The sequence below is a fragment of the Bombina bombina genome, chromosome 6 (assembly GCF_027579735.1).
Source record: "Bombina bombina isolate aBomBom1 chromosome 6, aBomBom1.pri, whole genome shotgun sequence".
NCBI lineage: Eukaryota > Metazoa > Chordata > Amphibia > Anura > Bombinatoridae > Bombina > Bombina bombina.
This window is the reverse complement of record NC_069504.1, coordinates 704,276,964-704,297,031: the sequence shown is the minus strand read 5'-3', so window position 1 is coordinate 704,297,031 and position 20,068 is coordinate 704,276,964. Positions and strand designations below refer to the sequence as shown.

Here is a 20,068-nt window from a genome sequence, read left to right as displayed (position 1 = left end):
AATGAGTGGGATAGGATGTTAAAAATGGTGAATAGTTAAAGGAAGAGGAGGAAATTATTCAAGATTGGGAAGTAGGATGGGATAGAGAGAGAGGAAGTCAAAAAGTTGGGGAGATGAGATATGAAGCACATGGGAAGAAATGGCATAAAAAAAAGGGTAATGAAAAAGTGGAGGTCATGAAAAAAGGTATAGAGTTGTGGTGAAGAGAAAAAGAGGAAAGGCAGACAGAGGGATAAAAGAAATAATATATATAACGATATATTGATGATATATTTCTACTTTGTAATTCCATTTATTTATCAAACTAATTATATGATGAGAGTCCTAAGAATAATTACGCACCTGCCTCCAGCTCTCCCAGAGGGATTTTGCACAGTCCTATATGTGATCCACTACTGCTCCTAATTCTGAATTCCATCTCAGCCTCCAAGGGAGCCACAAAGCGAGCTGTATCCACCAAGGCAGAGAAACGCCGTCTAGCAGCCAATGGGGGACTGGAGTCAGCTTCAGCTGTGTCTGAGAAGTGCTTCCTGCAGGAAACACATTAAATAAGTTAGCTATTGCATAACATTTGCGGCAACTTCAAAGTCCTTAATATAATTTTTCAACTTTTTAAAACCTAGTATTATTATTAATATTAATATTATAATTATTATTATTGTAAATTGTTTTTATTAAGGAGATGTAATAACCAAGATTATTATTATTGGGCATACATCATATATATGAAAACACATTTCACATACACACACTCATAATCATATATTTTTAAAAGGATTCTTTAAAGTAGTAAGTATAAAATAATAATAAAAGCCAAAATGTAAACATGTTCTCCTAGCAAACAGAATTCTGCTGCTTATCTAACCAACCCACCACCATCAGGTTTAAATCAAAGTGTCCTTATTTATATTTTCTTAATTAGTTATTAGCTCCATCCTGCCAGTAAGACACAGAACATAGCATTTAAATGTATTTCTTCCAATAATACACACATAGAAACATAGGCACATAGGGTTCGATATTTAAAAACCTCACTGCTCAGGCGAGATACTCTAAGATGTCTCGTCAGTACGGTGAGGCCTTAAAAAAAAATTAGAAACACAAATTTTAACTTGAGACATGTTTATGTTGCTATGTTGTGTTCTTTATGTGAAACAGAGACTCCTACATTACAATACAAGGTATAAAAAAAATCCAAAGATTAAGCGCGATTTTTCTCCATGCCGGCGAGGTTTTGAATATCAGGCTTTTACCCACACAATGATTTTACCCCATATAGAGTTAGATTACAAGTGGTACGCTAATGTTAGTGTGCACAATATAAGAATATTGCGGGCATTTCAATTTGTGAGCGTATTACAAGTTAAAAGTAAAAATGTTGCTTGAGCGCAATTGCATTTAATGTGCACCAGGTTAGAGCCACTGAAGACCTTGCATAAAGGGTTAGGGATAAAAAAAAGTTGTATCAAACACAACTTAAATACATTAAAATAAAGTGTTACACTTATATAAACACTATCTGATAAAAAAATATACATAAATATTCATAAAAAATATTTATAAGGGTTCAAATGTATATGGTATATGGCCATGTAGTTGACTGCAAAAGGCTATAATTATTCCATAATAATATTTAAGAATGTGTTTTACTGTGTATTTACTTTAAATATTTAATATTCCAATGTTCTTCACAAACATTAATATGTTATTTTTATTGTAAATACATATTTCTATATATATTTGTTATATATTTGTTTATGCCTATACCTCTATATCTATTCCTATAGATATATATAACATTATCAGATATATATATATAAATATATATTTAATAATAGAAATTTCATTTTTTTCTATGTGAAGAACATAAAAATGTAAAATATGCGTAAGCCACTTCGGGTTTCACACTTTAGGTCTAATGTGATGTCGGTTAAAGCACATGAAAACGTAGTTATTTTAACCTCAACCCAAAATTACGTATATATACGTCATGCAATACATTGCCAATCATATTGCATAACATATATATGTCGCAGCTTCAAGAAGCTATAGCAGCCTCGCCTGTAAAGTGACAGCTGAGAGCTGTTATTCCTGAGCTGCAGGCATCTGTCTTCATATAGTAACAAATAGTGCTCCTTACCATATGAAGGTAGATGCCAGATTGTTATAGACAGTGACACTGTGTGTGTCACCGTCTGTAATGATCAATTTCATGTACTGGCTGGAGGTGTGGGAGGGAAAGTGGGAGGCAAGTGGACGGCACAGAGGCAAAAGAGGGAGTGGGGGGCCCTATGCTACAGAATTTTTTTTTAAGGGAGAGGGAGGGATGGGAAGGTACACTGCGGCAGAAAGGGGAATTGGAAGGGGGGCCACCCCAATTCATGATAACAGGGAGGTAGGGGGTACCACTACAGTACAGGAAAAAAACCAATAACTTATGAAATAAATAAAATAATAATAAAAAACATAAACTGGGCACTGACAGACAGCTGCCAGTGCCTAAGATGGCCACCAATAGTAGGAGGTGGGAGGGTTAAGGAGCTGTTTGGGGGGATCGGAGAAGTGGGAGGGTTAAGGAGAAATCACTACACTGCGAGAAAGGGGGGGGGGGAGCCCTAAACTGCATACTGACAGACCTTCTGCTGGTACCTAAAATGGTGGTGACTAGTGGGGGGTGAGGGAGGGAAGAGAGCTGTTTGGGAGGGATCAGGTAGGAATCAGAGAGTGGGAGATGTCAGGTGGGAGCTGGGTAATCTCTACTCTGCATCAAAATTACCTTACAAGCTAATTGATTAACCCCTTCACTGCCCGGAATTTCAAGTAAGGTGTGCAGCTGCAATTTGCGTCATTCTTATTGCCAAAAACCAATGGCAAAGCTATGCATGTGTGCTATTTCTGAACAAAGGGGATCACAGAGAAGCTCTTATAACCATTTGTCATATGATTGTAGTAGTTGTGTGTAAATAATTTCAGTTAGAAACCCAAAGTTTGCGAAAAAGTTTGTGATTTTCTTTTAATATGATTTGATCTGGTGGCCAAATATTGGCATCAAATATATTAAAATCTAGATCAATGAAATACAAAGCGTGTTACTCATATTTTATATTATGTTCTTCACATAGAAAAAAATTTTTTTTATTATTAAATAGATATTACTATATTTATCTGATAATGAATATATATATATACCTATATATCTATAGGAATAAATATACAGGTATAGGTATATATAGACATATATAGAAATATGTATTTACAATAACATATTCCTTTATGTGAAGAACATTGCTATGTGAGATATTAATAACTGTTGGGTTATCACGCAAGTGATAAGTGTTTTTGTTTTGTTTTTATTTGTCTACGCACTGCATTGAAGTCTATGGGGCCAATGTGTTAGTGTGGTCGTGATATCATTAAGTTAGCGCATTGGTTTTTGCAAGCAGAACTTTTACTTTCAACTTGTAATATGTGCTTTAACCCGCACGTGAAAATAGATTGCTTGTAGCAAAGTTTACAGTCTAGCGGGATCGCTAAACAGTGCGCAACATGTAATCTTACCCATTGTCTATATCATGCAGTGCTGTAATATATTGCCAGTGATACAGAAGAAGAAGGGATTTAACTCTATATTTCCAGTGACATACAATGCAGGAATTAAAAATCATTTTTTTAATAGTACACACACTGAAGTGCTTTAACACCTTTATTGCCATCTGCCCACATAGCACATTGATTAAAAAAAACAAAAAAATATATAATGCCAGCAATACAACAGAGCAGTTATTTTACCAGTAATTTTGCCAGTTTTCCACACACTATCTCAAACACCATTTTAAACAGTAATATACCTAGTGCAAAAAATGGAAGCCTCATATTGCCAGTAATACCCATAGAATAGTGATTGTTGCCAATTGCATGGATATCTCTATTATTGTCAACAACACAAAAGCAGAAATGTAACTCAATATTGCCAGTAACATACACAGTGCTTTAACTTCTACATAACCGGTACTTTCACAGTAATACCAAAAGAGCAGTGAGTTAATCCATTTATTAATTAAAACTCCAATTCTGGAAGCAAGGCTAATGGGCTTTTGATGAATATGAAAAAAAAGTACCTGGATAGAAACCATAACACCCATCTCTGCAGGCTTTTTAGTATTTGGTTCACTTTTTCTTTACTTAAAGGACCACTAAATCGAGTAGAATCAAACAACTGGCAAGTACACAATATAAAGACAATGCAATAGCACTTACTTTGAATTTGAAATGACCAGTATAGTATTTTCTTACAAATTTCAAAGTTTCCCTTCCCCTGTATCATGTGACAGCCATCCGCCAATCACAAAATACATGTTTGCATAAACTGTGCACATGCTCAGTAGACACTGGAGAAAGTGCATACAAAAAGACTGTCCACTTTTGCATAATGGAAGTATATTGGAAGGTTTTTTTAAATTGCATGCTCTAACTGAATCCTGAAACTTATTTTTTTTAATTTAGTGACCCTTTAAAAGAATTTTCGGTTTGTCCAAATCTTTGATTACGAATAATACATATTCCGTGCCCCATGCTATTCGGTATACGTCTCGTTAAAAACAAAACAAATATCTACCATTCGTGGAACATTTACATTTATTTACATAAAACAAATGTAAATGTTCCAAAGCTAAATGTGAAAAGTTCATCTGTAGCTTTATACTCATCTTTAGTGCGCTGGAGATCCGTGCTAACCTGCTCCTCTACTTCACAGAGCCCGGCCAAGCTAATAGGAGGCTTAGTGCGGTGGCTCCCAGGGCTTGCACTAAAGGACGTTCTCCTTTAGTACAGGCCCTGGGAGCCGCCCCACTAAGCTACCGATTAGAACGGCCGGGGCTCTGTGAAGAAGAGCAGCAGGTTAACACGGATCTCCAGCGCACTAAAGTTAAGTATTTTAAAGGGATACTAAACCCCCCCAAAAAATATTTTTTTCTTCGTTCTCTTGGTATCTTTATTTGAAAAAGCAGGAATGAAAGCTTTGGAGCCGGCCCATTTTTGGTTCAGAACCCTGGATAGCACTTGCTGATTGGTGGCTACATTTAGTCACCAATAAGCAAGCGCAACCCAGGTGCTGAACCTAAAATGGGCCGGCTTCAAAGCTGTCATTCCTACTTTTTCAAATAAAGATACCAAGAGAACAAAGTAAAATTGATAACAGGAGTAAATTAGAACGTTGCTTAAAATTGCATGCTCTATTCGAATCACGAAAGAAAAAAAATGGGTTTAGTATCCCTTCAACCCCTTAGTGACCAGACTATTTTTCAATTTTCTTACCATTAAGGACCAGGGCAATTTTTACATTTCTGTGGTGTTTGTGTTTAGCTGCAATTTTCCTCTTACTCATTTACTGTACCCATACATATTATATACCACTTATATTATACATACATATATATACATATATATATATATATATATATATATATATATATATATATATATAAAATAGATCAGAGGATGAGCACTACTAAATAAATGTATGTACTTAGTCAATGTAAGATAATAAGTGCTCGAGACTATGGTGTACTCCTACCAATTACACCAAAAAATAGTATAAATATAAATATTAGACTCCGCACTAAAAATGAATAATAATGAAATGCAAATATGTGCAGAAAAAATAAAGAAATATTTTAATGTTCACAAGGAAAATGTAACAAAAAAATTGTTGCATACACAAAATCATGATGTCACAACATCCATACAAACATACATACAAACTGGGCCTACCTAGGTTTAGCTTTCAACAAGGAGAACAAAACAAACTTGATGATAAAAGTAAAGTGGGAAGCTGTAAAATTGCATGCCCTATCTGACCCATGAAAGTTTAATTTTTACTAGACTGTCCCTTTTAAAAATTCTCTGCTGTTATCACACTGGGGGCAGGGCTACACTAATGTATTTGCTGTTTTTTACACATTCTGTTTCTTTTTATATTCACTTTGATTTAACATATTTGTTTTTACCAAAGAGCGCTGTTTGATATCCCTTTAATGGGTGCCATGTCTAAGCAATGATCTAGAAGCCTGTAATATAGACATATGGTTTACCCGATTAATAAAATGCATCTAACTGGGCTCTGAACACCACTAAGGGTTAATGCTTGGAGGGGATGGGGATGAAAAGCTGTGCAGGGAGTGTATGTAGGTTAGCAACAATGTAGCAAGTATGGAGGTTGGTCTTACCAGCCTGTTAAAAGGTGATGCAGGAAGCTTCCAGTCCTCTTTCTGCTTCCTGCTAAATATCCCTGAAGTTGCCTACCCTCCATTCCCAATTGGCATTGCTTGACTTGAGTTATACGGCTTCCTTAGGGTTGCTGCAGAACCATGGCTGGGGTAGGGTTATTTGAGCTAACCTTTGTAAGACCATGCACAGTAATATTTGGTTTCCCTAGACATTAGTTGGTTTGTGAGGCCAACAATGCAGGAGCACCGTTTATAGCGCTCTAGCGGGAGGTCTAGGCCCTATTACCAATTTTTTGGGTGGAGGGATGGCCAGGCTGAAGGGAGAAGCAACCCACCTAGGTGCAGGCCTAGGGTGCTCCTCTCTATGTGTAGGCAGGCCAGGAGAACTCCATATATTGCCGCAATACTGCTTGAGGCGAGGGTCACCCAGGACAGCCCCAACGCAGTTATAACTAAATCTGGGCCTTGACCTCTTAAGCATGAGATATTTTGTAGGGACTCAATTGCTGCCATGTTTAATATATATTTATATATAATCAAAAAGTTTAGTCCCACGCTGGTCTTTTCCTTCCACATCAGTGTTGTGTGTTTATTCAGTTAATAGGTTGGGGGGTGTTTGAATGTTAAGCCACGACTAAGCATTTAATCCTTTAAGAACTATGACAAGATACAATGAGAAAACAGCACCCCAAACACACTTATCTTGTGGTTTAATATTAGGCCATCTGAGAATTAACTTTTCCCACATCTGATACCATCATTTGGAGTTTTCACACCTGGATTAGTAGCCTCAGTAAATTGGGGGGAAAAACTTAAAGAATTGTATTGCATTAGTCAGAGGATAGATCCTTTGCCTAGAGCCCAAAAAGAAGACTCCATAGCTTTCTTCAACCAAGCAGGAGAATCTGTCAATCACACTTTGCTGAGAACAGGATTAAAAGGAATGTGACTGATCCCTTCAAAATTTCTAAGTGGTTGTTACCCTGTACCTTTCCATCTGCCTGAAGACAGAGTTCATTCATGTCACTGAATCCCTTTATACTCTAAATTGAGAACCACAATAGAGACAGACCTAGATTTGGATATTTATATAACAGAAGCATGAGCTCCCTTCTCTGGGTGTGAACTCACATTTCAGGAGACACAGTCCTCCAGCAGCGGTCTCGTAGTGTGACTCCCCCCAGAGTCTCTCTTTTGGTGGTTCTCTCAGACCTTTCTTGCTTGCTGGAGTCTCGAGGAGGAGTGGGAGGTTTCTGCTCAAGTTGGGAAAGCTGCTCCATACTACTGTACACCTGTGAAAAATGTATAGGAAGACACATACAAGATGACCTGTGGAATGTCCTATATGGCATAGTGAATGTTAATGTGACATGGAAAAGAACTCTCCAATACATCACTTTCAGTACTTTTTAATAAATCACCTGAGCCATACTTCCATACTTTACTATTATATCCATATTCTCTAGAGAGCACAGAAAGCAAATGCTCTGACCTAAATTGTCAAATTGCTGCAAGCTGCCTATACCATAAATTTGATTTGCAGTCACTGGAAATCCTATGTTAAATAATTTACTTTTTTTTGCCTCTCTAGGAATTGTGGGATAAAAGCTTCTGTTTTTTTTTTTACAAAAAACAAAGAGGTGTTGAATGTCCATTTAATACAGGAACACACATTAGTCATCATACATTTCTATTTGTAGACATATTTTTATACCCCCTTCCCTACAGACATTGATAATTGTCTATTGGATTTATAATCTGAAAGAACATTATACTCAGCCTGGTAAAGTATGTAAATTTACTTTTGTTTTATAATGTTTTCTGTGAAAAAAATGGCCAAATAATTGTGCACATTACAACATATAAAGAATCCTAATGGGAAATACTTTACTGATTGATTAATATAATAGGAATTATAACCAGGTAATAAACCAGATATATTATGTTTTCTGTCAGGCATAGCCAGCTGGCGGCTCTCTGCTCTAGTTTTTGTGTCATTTGTTGTACAAAACATGAAGCTATAAATATGATATAGCAGTTTATACTAAAATGGAAATTACTTTACTATATAGAATGTTGTTGTGAGTGCTGCCATTATAAAAACATAATTTATGCTTACCTGATAAATGTATTTCTCTTGTAGTGTATCCAGTCCACGGATCATCCATTTCTTGTGGGATATTCTCCTTCCCAACAGGAAGTTGCAAGAGGATCACCCACAGCATAGCTGCTATATAGCTCCTCCCCTCACTGCCATATCCAGTCATTCGACCGAAACAAGCCGAGAAAGGAGAAACCATAGGGTGCAGTGGTGACTGTAGTTTAATTAAAATTTAGACCTGCCTTAAAAGGACAGGGCGGGCCGTGGACTGGATACACTACAAGAGAAATAAATTTATCAGGTAAGCATAAATTATGTTTTCTCTTGTTAAGTGTATCCAGTCCACGGATCATCCATTACTTGTGGGATACCAATACCAAAGCTAAAGTACACGGATGATGGGAGGGACAAGGCAGGAACTTAAAAGGAAGGAACCACTGCCTGTAGAACCTTTCTCCCAAAAACAGCCTCCGAAGAAGCAAAAGTGTCAAATTTGTAAAATTTTGAAAAGGTGTGAAGCGAAGACCAAGTCACAGCCTTGCAAATCTGTTCAACAGAGGCCTCATTTTTAAAGGCCCAGGTGGAAGCCACAGCTCTAGTAGAATGAGCTGTAATCCTTTCAGGGGGCTGCTGTCCAGCAGTCTCATAGGCTAAGCGTATTATGCTCCGAAGCCAAAAGGAGAGAGAGGTTGCCGAAGCTTTTTGACCTCTCCTCTGTCCAGAGTAAACGACAAACAGGGCAGATGTTTGACGAAAATCTTTAGTAGCCTGTAAGTAAAACTTCAAGGCACGGACTACGTCCAGATTATGCAAAAGACGTTCCTTCTTTGAAGAAGGAGTAGGACACAATGATGGAACAACAATCTCTTGATTGATATTCCTGTTAGAAACCACCTTAGGTAAAAACCCAGGTTTGGTACGCAGAACTACCTTGTCTGAATGAAAAATCAGATAAGGAGAATCACAATGTAAGGCAGATAACTCAGAGACTCTTCGAGCCGAGGAAATAGCCATCAAAAACAGAACTTTCCAAGATAAAAGTTTAATATCAATGGAATGAAGGGGTTCAAACGGAACTCCCTGAAGAACTTTAAGAACCAAGTTTAAGCTCCACGGGGGAGCAACAGTTTTAAACACAGGCTTAATCCTAACCAAAACCTGACAAAATGCCTGGACGTCTGGAACTTCTGCCAGACGCTTGTGCAAAAGAATAGACAGAGCAGAGATCTGTCCTTTTAAAGAACTAGCTGATAAGCCTTTGTCCAAACCCTCTTGGATAAGGGACAATATCCTAGGAATCCTAACCTTACTCCATGAGTAACTCTTGGATTCACACCAATAAAGATATTTACGCCATATCTTATGGTAGATTTTGCTGGTGACAGGCTTCCGAGCCTGTATTAAGGTATCAATGACTGACTCGGAGAAGCCACGCCTTGATAGAATCAAGCGTTCAATCTCCATGCAGTCAGTCTCAGAGAAATTAGATTTGGATGATTGAAAGGACCTTGTATTAGAAGGTCCTGCCTCAGAGGCAGAGTCCATGGTGGAAGAGATGACATGTCCACTAGGTCTGCATACCAGGTCCTGCGTGGCCACGCAGGCGCTATCAGAATCACTGATGCTCTCTCCTGTTTGATTTTGGCAATCAGTCGAGGGAGCAGAGGAAACGGTGGAAACACATAGGCCAGGTTGAAGAACCAAGGAGCTGCTAGAGCATCTATCAGCGTTGCTCCCGGGTCCCTGGACCTGGATCCGTAACAAGGAAGCTTGGCGTTCTGGCGAGACGCCATGAGATCCAGTTCTGGTTTGCCCCAACGATGGACCAGTTGAGCAAACACCTCCCACTCCCACGGATGAAAAGTCTGACGACTTAGAAAATCCGCCTCCCAGTTCTCTACGCCTGGGATGTGGATCGCTGACAGGTGGCAAGAGTGAGACTCTGCCCAGCGAATTATCTTTGAGACTTCTAACATTGCTAGGGAACTCCTGGTTCCCCCTTGATGGTTGATGTAAGCCACAGTCGTGATGTTGTCCGACTGAAATCTGATGAACCTCAGTGTTGCTAACTGAGGCCAAGCTAGAAGAGCATTGAATATTGCTCTTAACTCCAGAATATTTATTGGGAGGAGTTTCTCCTCCTGAGTCCACGATCCCTGAGCCTTCAGGGAGTTCCAGACTGCGCCCCAACCTAGAAGGCTGGCATCTGTTGTTACAATCGTCCAATCTGGCCTGCGAAAGGTCATACCCTTGGACAGATGGACCCGAGAAAGCCACCTTTGTAAAAATTCTCGGCGCAGTGGCCAACCCGAAGGGAAGAGCTACAAATTGGTAATGCCCGTCTAGAAAGGCAAACCTTAGGAACCGATGATGATCTTTGTGAATCGGTATGTGAAGGTAGGCATCCTTTAAGTCCACTGTGGTCATGTACTGACCCTCTTGGATCATGGGTAGGATGGTCCGAATAGTTTCCATTTTGAATGATGGAATTCTGAGGAATTTGTTTAAGATCTTTAGATCCAAGATTGGTCTGAAGGTTCCCTCTTTCTTGGGAACCACAAACAGATTTGAATAAAATCCCTGTCTTTGTTCCGTCCGCGGAACTGGATGGATCACTCCCATTACTAGGAGGTCTTGCAAACAGCTTAGGAATGCCTCTTTCTTTATCTGGTTTGCTGATAACCTTGAAAGATGAAATCTCCCTTGTGGAGGAGAAGCTTTGAAGTCCAGAAGATATCCCTGAGATATGATCTCCAATGCCCAGGGATCCTGAACATCTCTTGCCCACGCCTGGGCGAAGAGAGAAAGTCTGCCCCCCACTAGATCCGTTTCCGGATAGGGGGCCGTTCCTTCATGCTTGTCATGAACCAAGCCTCCAGACGAAAAAGAAAAAGAAAAGGTCTGGGAGGCATTCTGCTAAGAAGGGCTGTGTGGGGATTTGAACCTGTGACTCTGTGGTTGCTATTTCTGTTTGCTTACATGTTGAGCCACAGCCAGTTCTAGCAATAGCATGGATCTTAAAAAATCTGATAAATAACTATTTGCCTTACTTGTTATTACACCTGTGCAACACACAGGTGTTCTCAATTCTGGAATTAATCAGAACCAACCCTGTGCAAAACCTCCCTATTTAAGGATGGCTTTTAGTCTGCATTTTTGTCTTCACATTGGATCTGTTTTGTCAAGTCAGAACCTGTTTCCTGTACTTCTTTGGAGAAAGATTTCCTTTGCACCTGTTTACAAGGTATTACCAGGAGAAAGCCTTTACCTTTAAACCTGTTACCAATCTTCAAGTTTGTTTCCTGCTTTATGCAAATTCCTGCACTCAGCTATTGCCAGGAGAAAGACTTCACCTTTGCACCTGTTTACAAGGTATTACCAGGAGAAAGCCTTTACCTTTAAACCTGTTCCCAATCTACAAGTTTGTTTCCTGCTTTATGCAATTCCTGCACTTGGCCATTGCCAGGAGAAAGATTTCCTTTGCACCTGTTTACAAGGTATTACCAGGAGAAAGCCTTTACCTTTAAACCTGTTACCAATCTTCAAGTTTGTTTCCTGCTTTATGCAAATTCCTGCACTCAGCTATTGCCAGGAGAAAGACTTCACCTTTGCACCTGTTTACAAGGTATTACCAGGAGAAAGACTTTACCTTTAAACCAGTTACCAGTTCACAAGTTTGTATCCTGCCTTGTGCAAATCCTGCACTCAGCAATTACCAGGAGAAAGACTTTACCTTTAAACCTGCTACCTGTTTACAAGTTGTTTTCTGCCTTGTGCAAATCTTACATTTCAGTTATTACCAGGAGAAAGACTTTCCTTTTTGAATCTGCATCTCTGCTTACTTTGTTTGTTTATTTTCACTCCTGCTGTATGTGGTCTTAACATACCTGAGTAGCATATTTAAATATTCTGCAAGTATTTGCTTAAACAAAGTATTTTGTTGTTTAAATAAATTTGTTTTCATTTTCAATCAGTATGGCTTCTACTAATCTTCCTTTAAAGCAACTGTTCCAGACAATGAGGCTCTCACATGATATCCTGAGACAGAACATGACAGAATGTGAAGACCCTAAAAGAGAGCCCTCTGGGATTATTGCTGTATTGGAATCAGTGTTAAAGTTTATTAAGGACATACTGATTAACTTCATGGAGCTGGTGGAAATGTTATCTCTGCCAACCAAAACCTTGTCTGAAGTTACCTCCCAAACAAGGAAAGGTTTTAAAGAACCCTTAACAGAAGAGGAAAAGACTCGGCGAAGACAGCTTAACCTCTGTTTCTATTGTGGGGGAACTGGTCACCGCATCACAGGGTGTCCAGTAAGACCCCCTAGAGGATCAAGTCGAGATACAGCCAAGTTTAAAATGGACTCTGATGTTAAGGGAACAAATTATTCTTCCACTAGCAAACTTATAGATACCCCTGGAGAGGATCCAGCTACTGAGAATACATCTATTCTACAAGCAACCGTTTCTAACACGCTTCAAGAAATGGTACCTGATTTGAAACAGATGGTTGTTGGCAGTACAACTTCAACAACATCCACTACCCATGCCACTGCCTCTGTTTCTGCATCTACCACATTGGGGAACTCTGCAAAAACACCTCCTGGAAATCCTGCACATTACCTTGTTTCTGCCTTGGTTGGAGATCCATCTAACAAAAGTCACTCATCAGACATAAAAGTGACAAATCTTCCAGCTGAATCAGACCCTGACAAATCTAAAGTTCCACACCTCCCTGCACCACCTTCACCCAGCTACTCATTGACTGAGAAAGAATTGAATGAGATGGTTGAATTGGATATAAATGACACAGAAAATGAATTCCTGGACTCTGAAGGAGAGGTCATACCTTACCCGGAGGTACTCTACCCATCAGGCAGATATGACCCAGATAACGAATTCCTTGACTCTGAAGGAGAGGTCTTTTCCTACCCGGAGGTACCCTGCCCATCAGCCAGTCCATTGCAAGCTGCTGTGTATAATCAGGAACCTCTAAATCAAAACTGTCTTGGTTTTTCAGCTCTTGTTATGCCTACAGGGAAATCTTCTAAGGGTCCCCAATCTCAGGCAGCTGTTCCAAGCAAAGAATCCATTCCATCTGATTGTATTAGGGCTTCAAATGGAACACTTGTTCGTAAATCCCACATTCAGATGTTTGAACAGGCTTTGAGCGCCCAGAGTGCGCTCTTTGGAGGGGGCATCTGTCATGAACCAAGCCTCCAGACGAAAAAGAAAAAGAAAAGGTCTGGGAGGCATTCTGCTAAGAAGGGCTGTGTGGGGATTTGAACCTGTGGTTGCTATTTCTGTTTGCTTACATGTTGAGCCACAGCCAGTTCTAGCAATAGCATGGATCTTAAAAAATCTGATAAATAACTATTTGCCTTACTTGTTATTACACCTGTGCAACACACAGGTGTTCTCAATTCTGGAATTAATCAGAACCAACCCTGTGCAAAACCTCCCTATTTAAGGATGGCTTTTAGTCTGCATTTTTGTCTTCACATTGGATCTGTTTTGTCAAGTCAGAACCTGTTTCCTGTACTTCTTTGGAGAAAGATTTCCTTTGCACCTGTTTACAAGGTATTACCAGGAGAAAGCCTTTACCTTTAAACCTGTTACCAATCTTCAAGTTTGTTTCCTGCTTTATGCAAATTCCTGCACTCAGCTATTGCCAGGAGAAAGACTTCACCTTTGCACCTGTTTACAAGGTATTACCAGGAGAAAGCCTTTACCTTTAAACCTGTTACCAATCTACAAGTTTGTTTCCTGCTTTATGCAATTCCTGCACTTGGCCATTGCCAGGAGAAAGATTTCCTTTGCACCTGTTTACAAGGTATTACCAGGAGAAAGCCTTTACCTTTAAACCTGTTACCAATCTTCAAGTTTGTTTCCTGCTTTATGCAAATTCCTGCACTCAGCTATTGCCAGGAGAAAGACTTCACCTTTGCACCTGTTTACAAGGTATTACCAGGAGAAAGACTTTACCTTTAAACCAGTTACCAGTTCACAAGTTTGTATCCTGCCTTGTGCAAATCCTGCACTCTGCAATTACCAGGAGAAAGACTTTACCTTTAAACCTGCTACCTGTTTACAAGTTGTTTTCTGCCTTGTGCAAATCTTACATTTCAGTTATTACCAGGAGAAAGACTTTCCTTTTTGAATCTGCATCTCTGCTTACTTTGTTTGTTTATTTTCACTCCTGCTGTATGTGGTCTTAACATACCTGAGTAGCATATTTAAATATTCTGAAGTATTTGCTTAAACAAAGTATTTTGTTGTTTAAATAAATTTGTTTTCATTTTCAATCAGTATGGCTTCTACTAATCTTCCTTTAAAGCAACTGTTCCAGACAATGAGGCTCTCACATGATATCCTGAGACAGAACATGACAATGCTGTCTTGGGGGCAGCAGCAGGCTTTCTGGCCTGCTTGCCCTTGTTCCAGGACTGGTTAGGTTTCCAGGCCTGTCTGGAATGAGCAACAGTTCCCTCTTGTTTTGAAGCGGAGGAAGTTGATGCTGCTCCTTCCTTGAAATTTCGAAAGCCACGAAAATTAGACTGTTTGGCCTTTGATTTGGCCCTGTCCTGAGGAAGGGTATGACCCTTGCCTCCAGTAATGTCAGCAATAATTTCCTTCAAGCCAGGCCCGAATAAGGTCTGCCCCTTGAAAGGAATGTTGAGTAATTTAGACTTTGAAGTCACGTCAGCTGACCAGGATTTAAGCCATAGCGCCCTACGCGCCTGGATGGTGAATCCGGAATTCTTAGCCATTAGTTTAGTCAAATGAACAATGGCATCAGAAACAAATGAGTTAGCTAGCTTAAGCGTTCTAAGCTTGTCAATAATTTCATTCAATGGAGCTGTCTGGATGGCCTCTTCCAGGGCCTCAAACCAGAATGCCGCCGCCGCAGCAGTGACAGGCGCAATAAACATTTTCTTAAGGTAACCCTCCAATTTTTTATCCATTGGATCTGAAAAAGCACAACTGTCCTCAACCGGGATAGTGGTACGCTTTGCTAAAGTAGAAACTGCTCCCTCCACCTTAGGGACCGTCTGCCATAAGTCCTGTGTAGTGGCGTCTATTGGAAACATTTTTCTAAATATAGGAGGTGGGGAAAAGGGCACACCGGGTCTATCCCACTCCTTGCTAATAATTTCTGTAAGCCTTTTAGGTATAGGAAAAACGTCAGTACAAACCGGCACCGCATAGTATCTATCCAGCCTACACAATTTCTCTGGAATTGCAACTGTGTTACAGTCATTCAGAGCAGCTAATACCTCCCCAAGCAATACACAGAGGTTCTCAAGCTTAAATTTAAAATTAGAAATCTCTGAATCAGGTTTCCCCGAGTCAGAGATGTCACCCACAGACTGAAGCTCTCCGTCCTCATGTTCTGCATACTGTGACGCAGTATCAGACATGGCTCTAACAGCATTTGCGCGCTCTGTATCTCTCCTAACCCCAGAGCTATCGCGCTTGCCTCTTAATTCAGGCAATCTAGATAATACCTCTGACAGGGTATTATTCATGATTGCAGCCATGTCCAAGGTAATCGCTATGGGCGTCCCTGATGTAATTGGCGCCATATTAGCGTGCGTCCCCTGAGCGGGAGACGAAGGGTCTGACACGTGGGGAGAGTTAGTCGGCATAACTTCCCCCTCGATAGAACCCTCTGGTGATAATTCTTTTATAGATAAAGACTGATCTTTACTGTTTAAGGTGAAATCAATACATTTAGTACACATTCTCCTATGGGGCTCCACCATGGCTTTCAAACATAATGAACAAGTATGTTCCTCTGTGTCAGACATGTTTAAACAGACTAGCAATGAGACTAGCAAGCTTGGAAAACACTTTAAAACAAGTTTACAAGCAATATAAAAACGTTACTACGCATTTAAGAAACACAAATTTTCCCAAATTTTGAAATAACAGTGAAAAAATGCAGTTACACTAACAAAATTTTTACACTGTATGTAATAAGTTAGCAGAGCATTGCACCCACTTGCAAATGGATGATTAACCCCTCTTAATACCAAAAACGGAATAACAAATGACAAAAACGTTTTTTAAACAAACAGTCACAACTGCCACAGCTCTACTGTGGCTTTTTACCTCCCTCAATACGACTTTTGAAGCCTTTTGAGCCCTTCAGAGAAGTCCTGGATCATGCAGGAAGAAGCTGGATGTCTGTGTCTGTAATTTTTGCTGTGCAAAAAACGCCAAAATAGGCCCCTCCCACTCATATTACAACAGTGGGAAGCCTCAGGGAACTGTTTCTAGGCAAAATTCAAGCCAGCCATGTGGAAAAAACTAGGCCCCAATAAGTTGTATCACCAAACATATGTAAAAAAACGATTAAACATGCCAGCAAACGTTTTAAAATACACTTTTATAAGAGTATGTATCTCTATTAATAAGCCTGATACCAGTCGCTATCACTGCATTTAAGGCTTTACTTACATTACTTCGGTATCAGCAGCATTTTCTAGCAAATTCCATCCTTAGAAAAATATTTTAACTGCACATACCTTATTACAGGAAAACCTGCACGCTATTCCCCCTCTGAAGTTACCTCACTCCTCAGAATATGTGAGAACAGCAAAGGATCTTAGTTACTTCTGCTAAGATCATAGAAAACGCAGGCAGATTCTTCTTCTAAATACTGCCTGAGATAAACAGTACACTCCGGTACCATTTAAAAATAACAAACTTTTGATTGAAGAAATAAACTAAGTATAAAACACCACAGTCCTCTTACGACCTCCATCTTAGTTGAGAGTTGCAAGAGAATGACTGGATATGGCAGTGAGGGGAGGAGCTATATAGCAGCTCTGCTGTGGGTGATCCTCTTGCAACTTCCTGTTGGGAAGGAGAATATCCCACAAGTAATGGATGATCCGTGGACTGGATACACTTAACAAGAGAAACCTAGGTTACACTGCAGGTATCTGACAGAGAGTTGCTGCACATGTGCAAACAGGTCAGCACTGGAATTTAGTGAAGGATAGATTTAAACATGGCAGCACCCATGACTAGAGGAAGGCGAGGAATACCTCAAGTTTACCCGTTTACAGGCACGCAATAAACAATCAGCCATACAAGTGGCTGGTTATTGCTACCATGAACTCGCAGTAGCAATTAGCGCTCAGAAAGAGGTCAGACCTCTGGTTAATTTTCAAAAAAGCCTCCAATTGTCCACAAATAAAGAATATTCTTTTTTTTATTATTAAATAAAGAGGCTTTTCATAAAAAAAAAGACTGCAAAAAGCAGTTATGAGGGGTTAATGTTGGCGGGTGTGGGGTGTTATCTGGTGAGACAAAATCTAGCTCATCATCTAGCTCCCAGTAGTGTCACTGATATGTACATATTCTTTTTAAACAAAGGATAACAAGTGAACAAAGCAAATTTGAAAATAGAATTTAATTTAAGTGTGTCTTAAAAAGCTTAAAATATACATTGCATGACTCATTAGAGGTTTTTATTGCTGTATATTTTACTAAACCTCTACATTCTTTTTCTTTGCAAACAACTAATAATTTAAACCATAAATCTGCACATTTTTCCATCTTAAATACATTTTTCAAATGTAAATAATATTGGACTTAATTACTATTAGGATTCCCTTGTGTCTCTTACAAAGCATTGTTTAAAGGGACATTGTATCAAAAAAATTCTGACATTTGAAGGGAAAAAAAGCATTTTTTTTGTCTAAATAAACATGAAGTAAAAGCTGTTGAAATTTAACTTGAAAATAATAGTAAAAGTATCAGTTATATACTTTCTGCTGATACAAAGGTATGCAGTGAACATTTGCACAGAATATCTATCTACCAATGAGCATTAGAATTACACAACTGATACAGCTGTATTACATTTAAATTGCTTTTTTTCACATTTCATGCAAAGAAATCACAATGCTGCTTCCATTTCTTTCTTTTTTTAATCCAACTTTATGTGAGTTTAAAGAAGAAAATGGATCAGTGATGTTAGATATATGTAAGCTGTGTTATATTTTATTATACTAGGTGGATTTGAGTTGTCATATATATATATATACTAGTACTAAAGCCCGTGTACACGGGCCATTTTTTTCAGAACAGCGGTCCCACCCCTTGCTCTCTCCCCCCTTTCTTTTGCTCTCTCTTCCCCCCTCTCTTTTGCTTTCTTTCCCCCCTCTCTTTTGCTTTCTCTCCCCCCTCTCCTTTGTTCTCTCTCTCCCCTCTTTTGCTCTCTCTCTCCCCTCTTTTGCTCTCTCTCTCCCCTCTTTTGCTCTCTCTCTCCCCTCTTTGGCTCTCTCCATCCTTTCTTTTGCTCTCTCTCCCCCCTCTTTGGCTCCCCCCCCCTTTGGCTCTCCCCCCCCTCTTTGGCTCTCCCCCCCCCCTCTTTGGCTCTCTCCCCTCTTTTGCTCTCTCTCCTCTTTGGCTCTCTCTCTCCCCTCTTTGGCTCCCCCCCCTTTGGCTCTCTCTCCCCCCTCTTTGGCTCTCTCACCCCCCTCTTTGGCTCTCTCTCCCCCCTCTTTGGCTCTCTCTCCTCTTTGGCTCTCTCTCTCCCCCCTCTTTGGCTCTCCCCTCCCCTTTGGCTCCCCCCTCCCCTTTGGCTCCCCCCCTCTTTGGCTCTCCCCCCCCTCTTTTGCTCTCCCCTCCCCTCTTTGGCTCTCTCCCCCCTCTTTTGTTCTCTCCCCCCTCTTTGGCGCTCTCCCCCCCTCTTTGGCTCTCTCCCCCCCTCTTTGGCTCTCCCCCCCCCCTCTTTGGCTCTGCCCCCCCCTCTTTGGCTCTCTCTCCCCCCTCTTTGTCTCTCTCTCTCCCCCCTCTTTGGCTCTCCCCCCCTTTAGCTCTCTCCCCCCCTTTGGCTCTCTCCCCCCCCCCCTCTTTGGCTCTCTCTCCCCCCTCTTTGGCTCTCTCTCCCCCCCCCCTCTTTGGCTCTCTCTCCCCCCTCTTTGGCTCTCTCTCCTTTTTGGCTCTTTTTCCTCTTTGGTTCTCTCTCTCCCCCCTCTTTGGCTCTCCCCCCTTCTCTTTGGCTCTCCCCCCCTTCTCTTTGGCTCTCTTCCCCCCCTTCTCTTTGGCTCTCTCCCCCCCCCCCCTTCTCTTTGGCTCTCTCTCCCCCCCCTTCTCTTTGGCTCTCTGCCCCCCCCTTCTCTTTGGCTCTCTGCCCCCCCCCTTCTCTTTGGCTCTCTGCCCCCCCCTTCTCTTTGGCTCTCTGCCCCCCCTTCTCTTTGGCTCTCTGCCCCCCCTCCTCTTTGGCTCTCTGCCCCCCCCCCTTCTCTTTGGCTCTCTGCCCCCCCCTTCTCTTTGGCTCTCTGCCCCCCCCCTTCTCTTTGGCTCTCTGCCCCCCCTTCTCTTTGGCTCTCTTTGGCTCTCTGCCCCCCCTTCTCTTTGGCTCTCTGCCCCCCCCTTCTCTTTGGCTCTCTTTGGCTCTCTGCCCCCCCCCCTTCTCTTTGGCTCTCTGCCCCCCCCCCGCCTTCTCTTTGGCTCTCTGCCCCCCCCGCCTTCTCTTTGGCTCTCTGCCCCCCCCCCGCCTTCTCTTTGGCTCTCTACCCCCCCGCCTTCTCTTTGGCTCTCTGCCCCCCCCTTCTCTTTGGCTCTCTGCCCCCCCTTCTCTTTGGCTCTCTGCCCCCCCTTCTCTTTGGCTCTCTGCCCCCCCTTCTCTTTGGCTCTCTGCCCCCCCCCTTCTCTTTGGCTCTCTGCCCCCCCCCCTTCTCTTTGGCTCTCTGCCCCCCCTTCTCTTTGGCTCTCTGCC

General features: G+C 41.0%; 1 protein-coding gene across 1 annotated transcript in view; it reads right to left on the bottom strand.

The window, feature by feature from the left end:
* MAST1 (microtubule associated serine/threonine kinase 1) overlaps positions 1-20,068 on the bottom strand; it is a 124,150-nt gene that overhangs the window by 51,913 nt on the left and 52,169 nt on the right. The window contains exons 19-20 of the mRNA XM_053719395.1: positions 7,356-7,516; positions 343-530 (exon numbers count right to left, since the gene is read on the bottom strand). Of these exons, the coding sequence (XP_053575370.1) occupies positions 343-530; positions 7,356-7,516 (349 nt within the window). The remainder of the gene's footprint in view (positions 1-342; positions 531-7,355; positions 7,517-20,068) is intronic.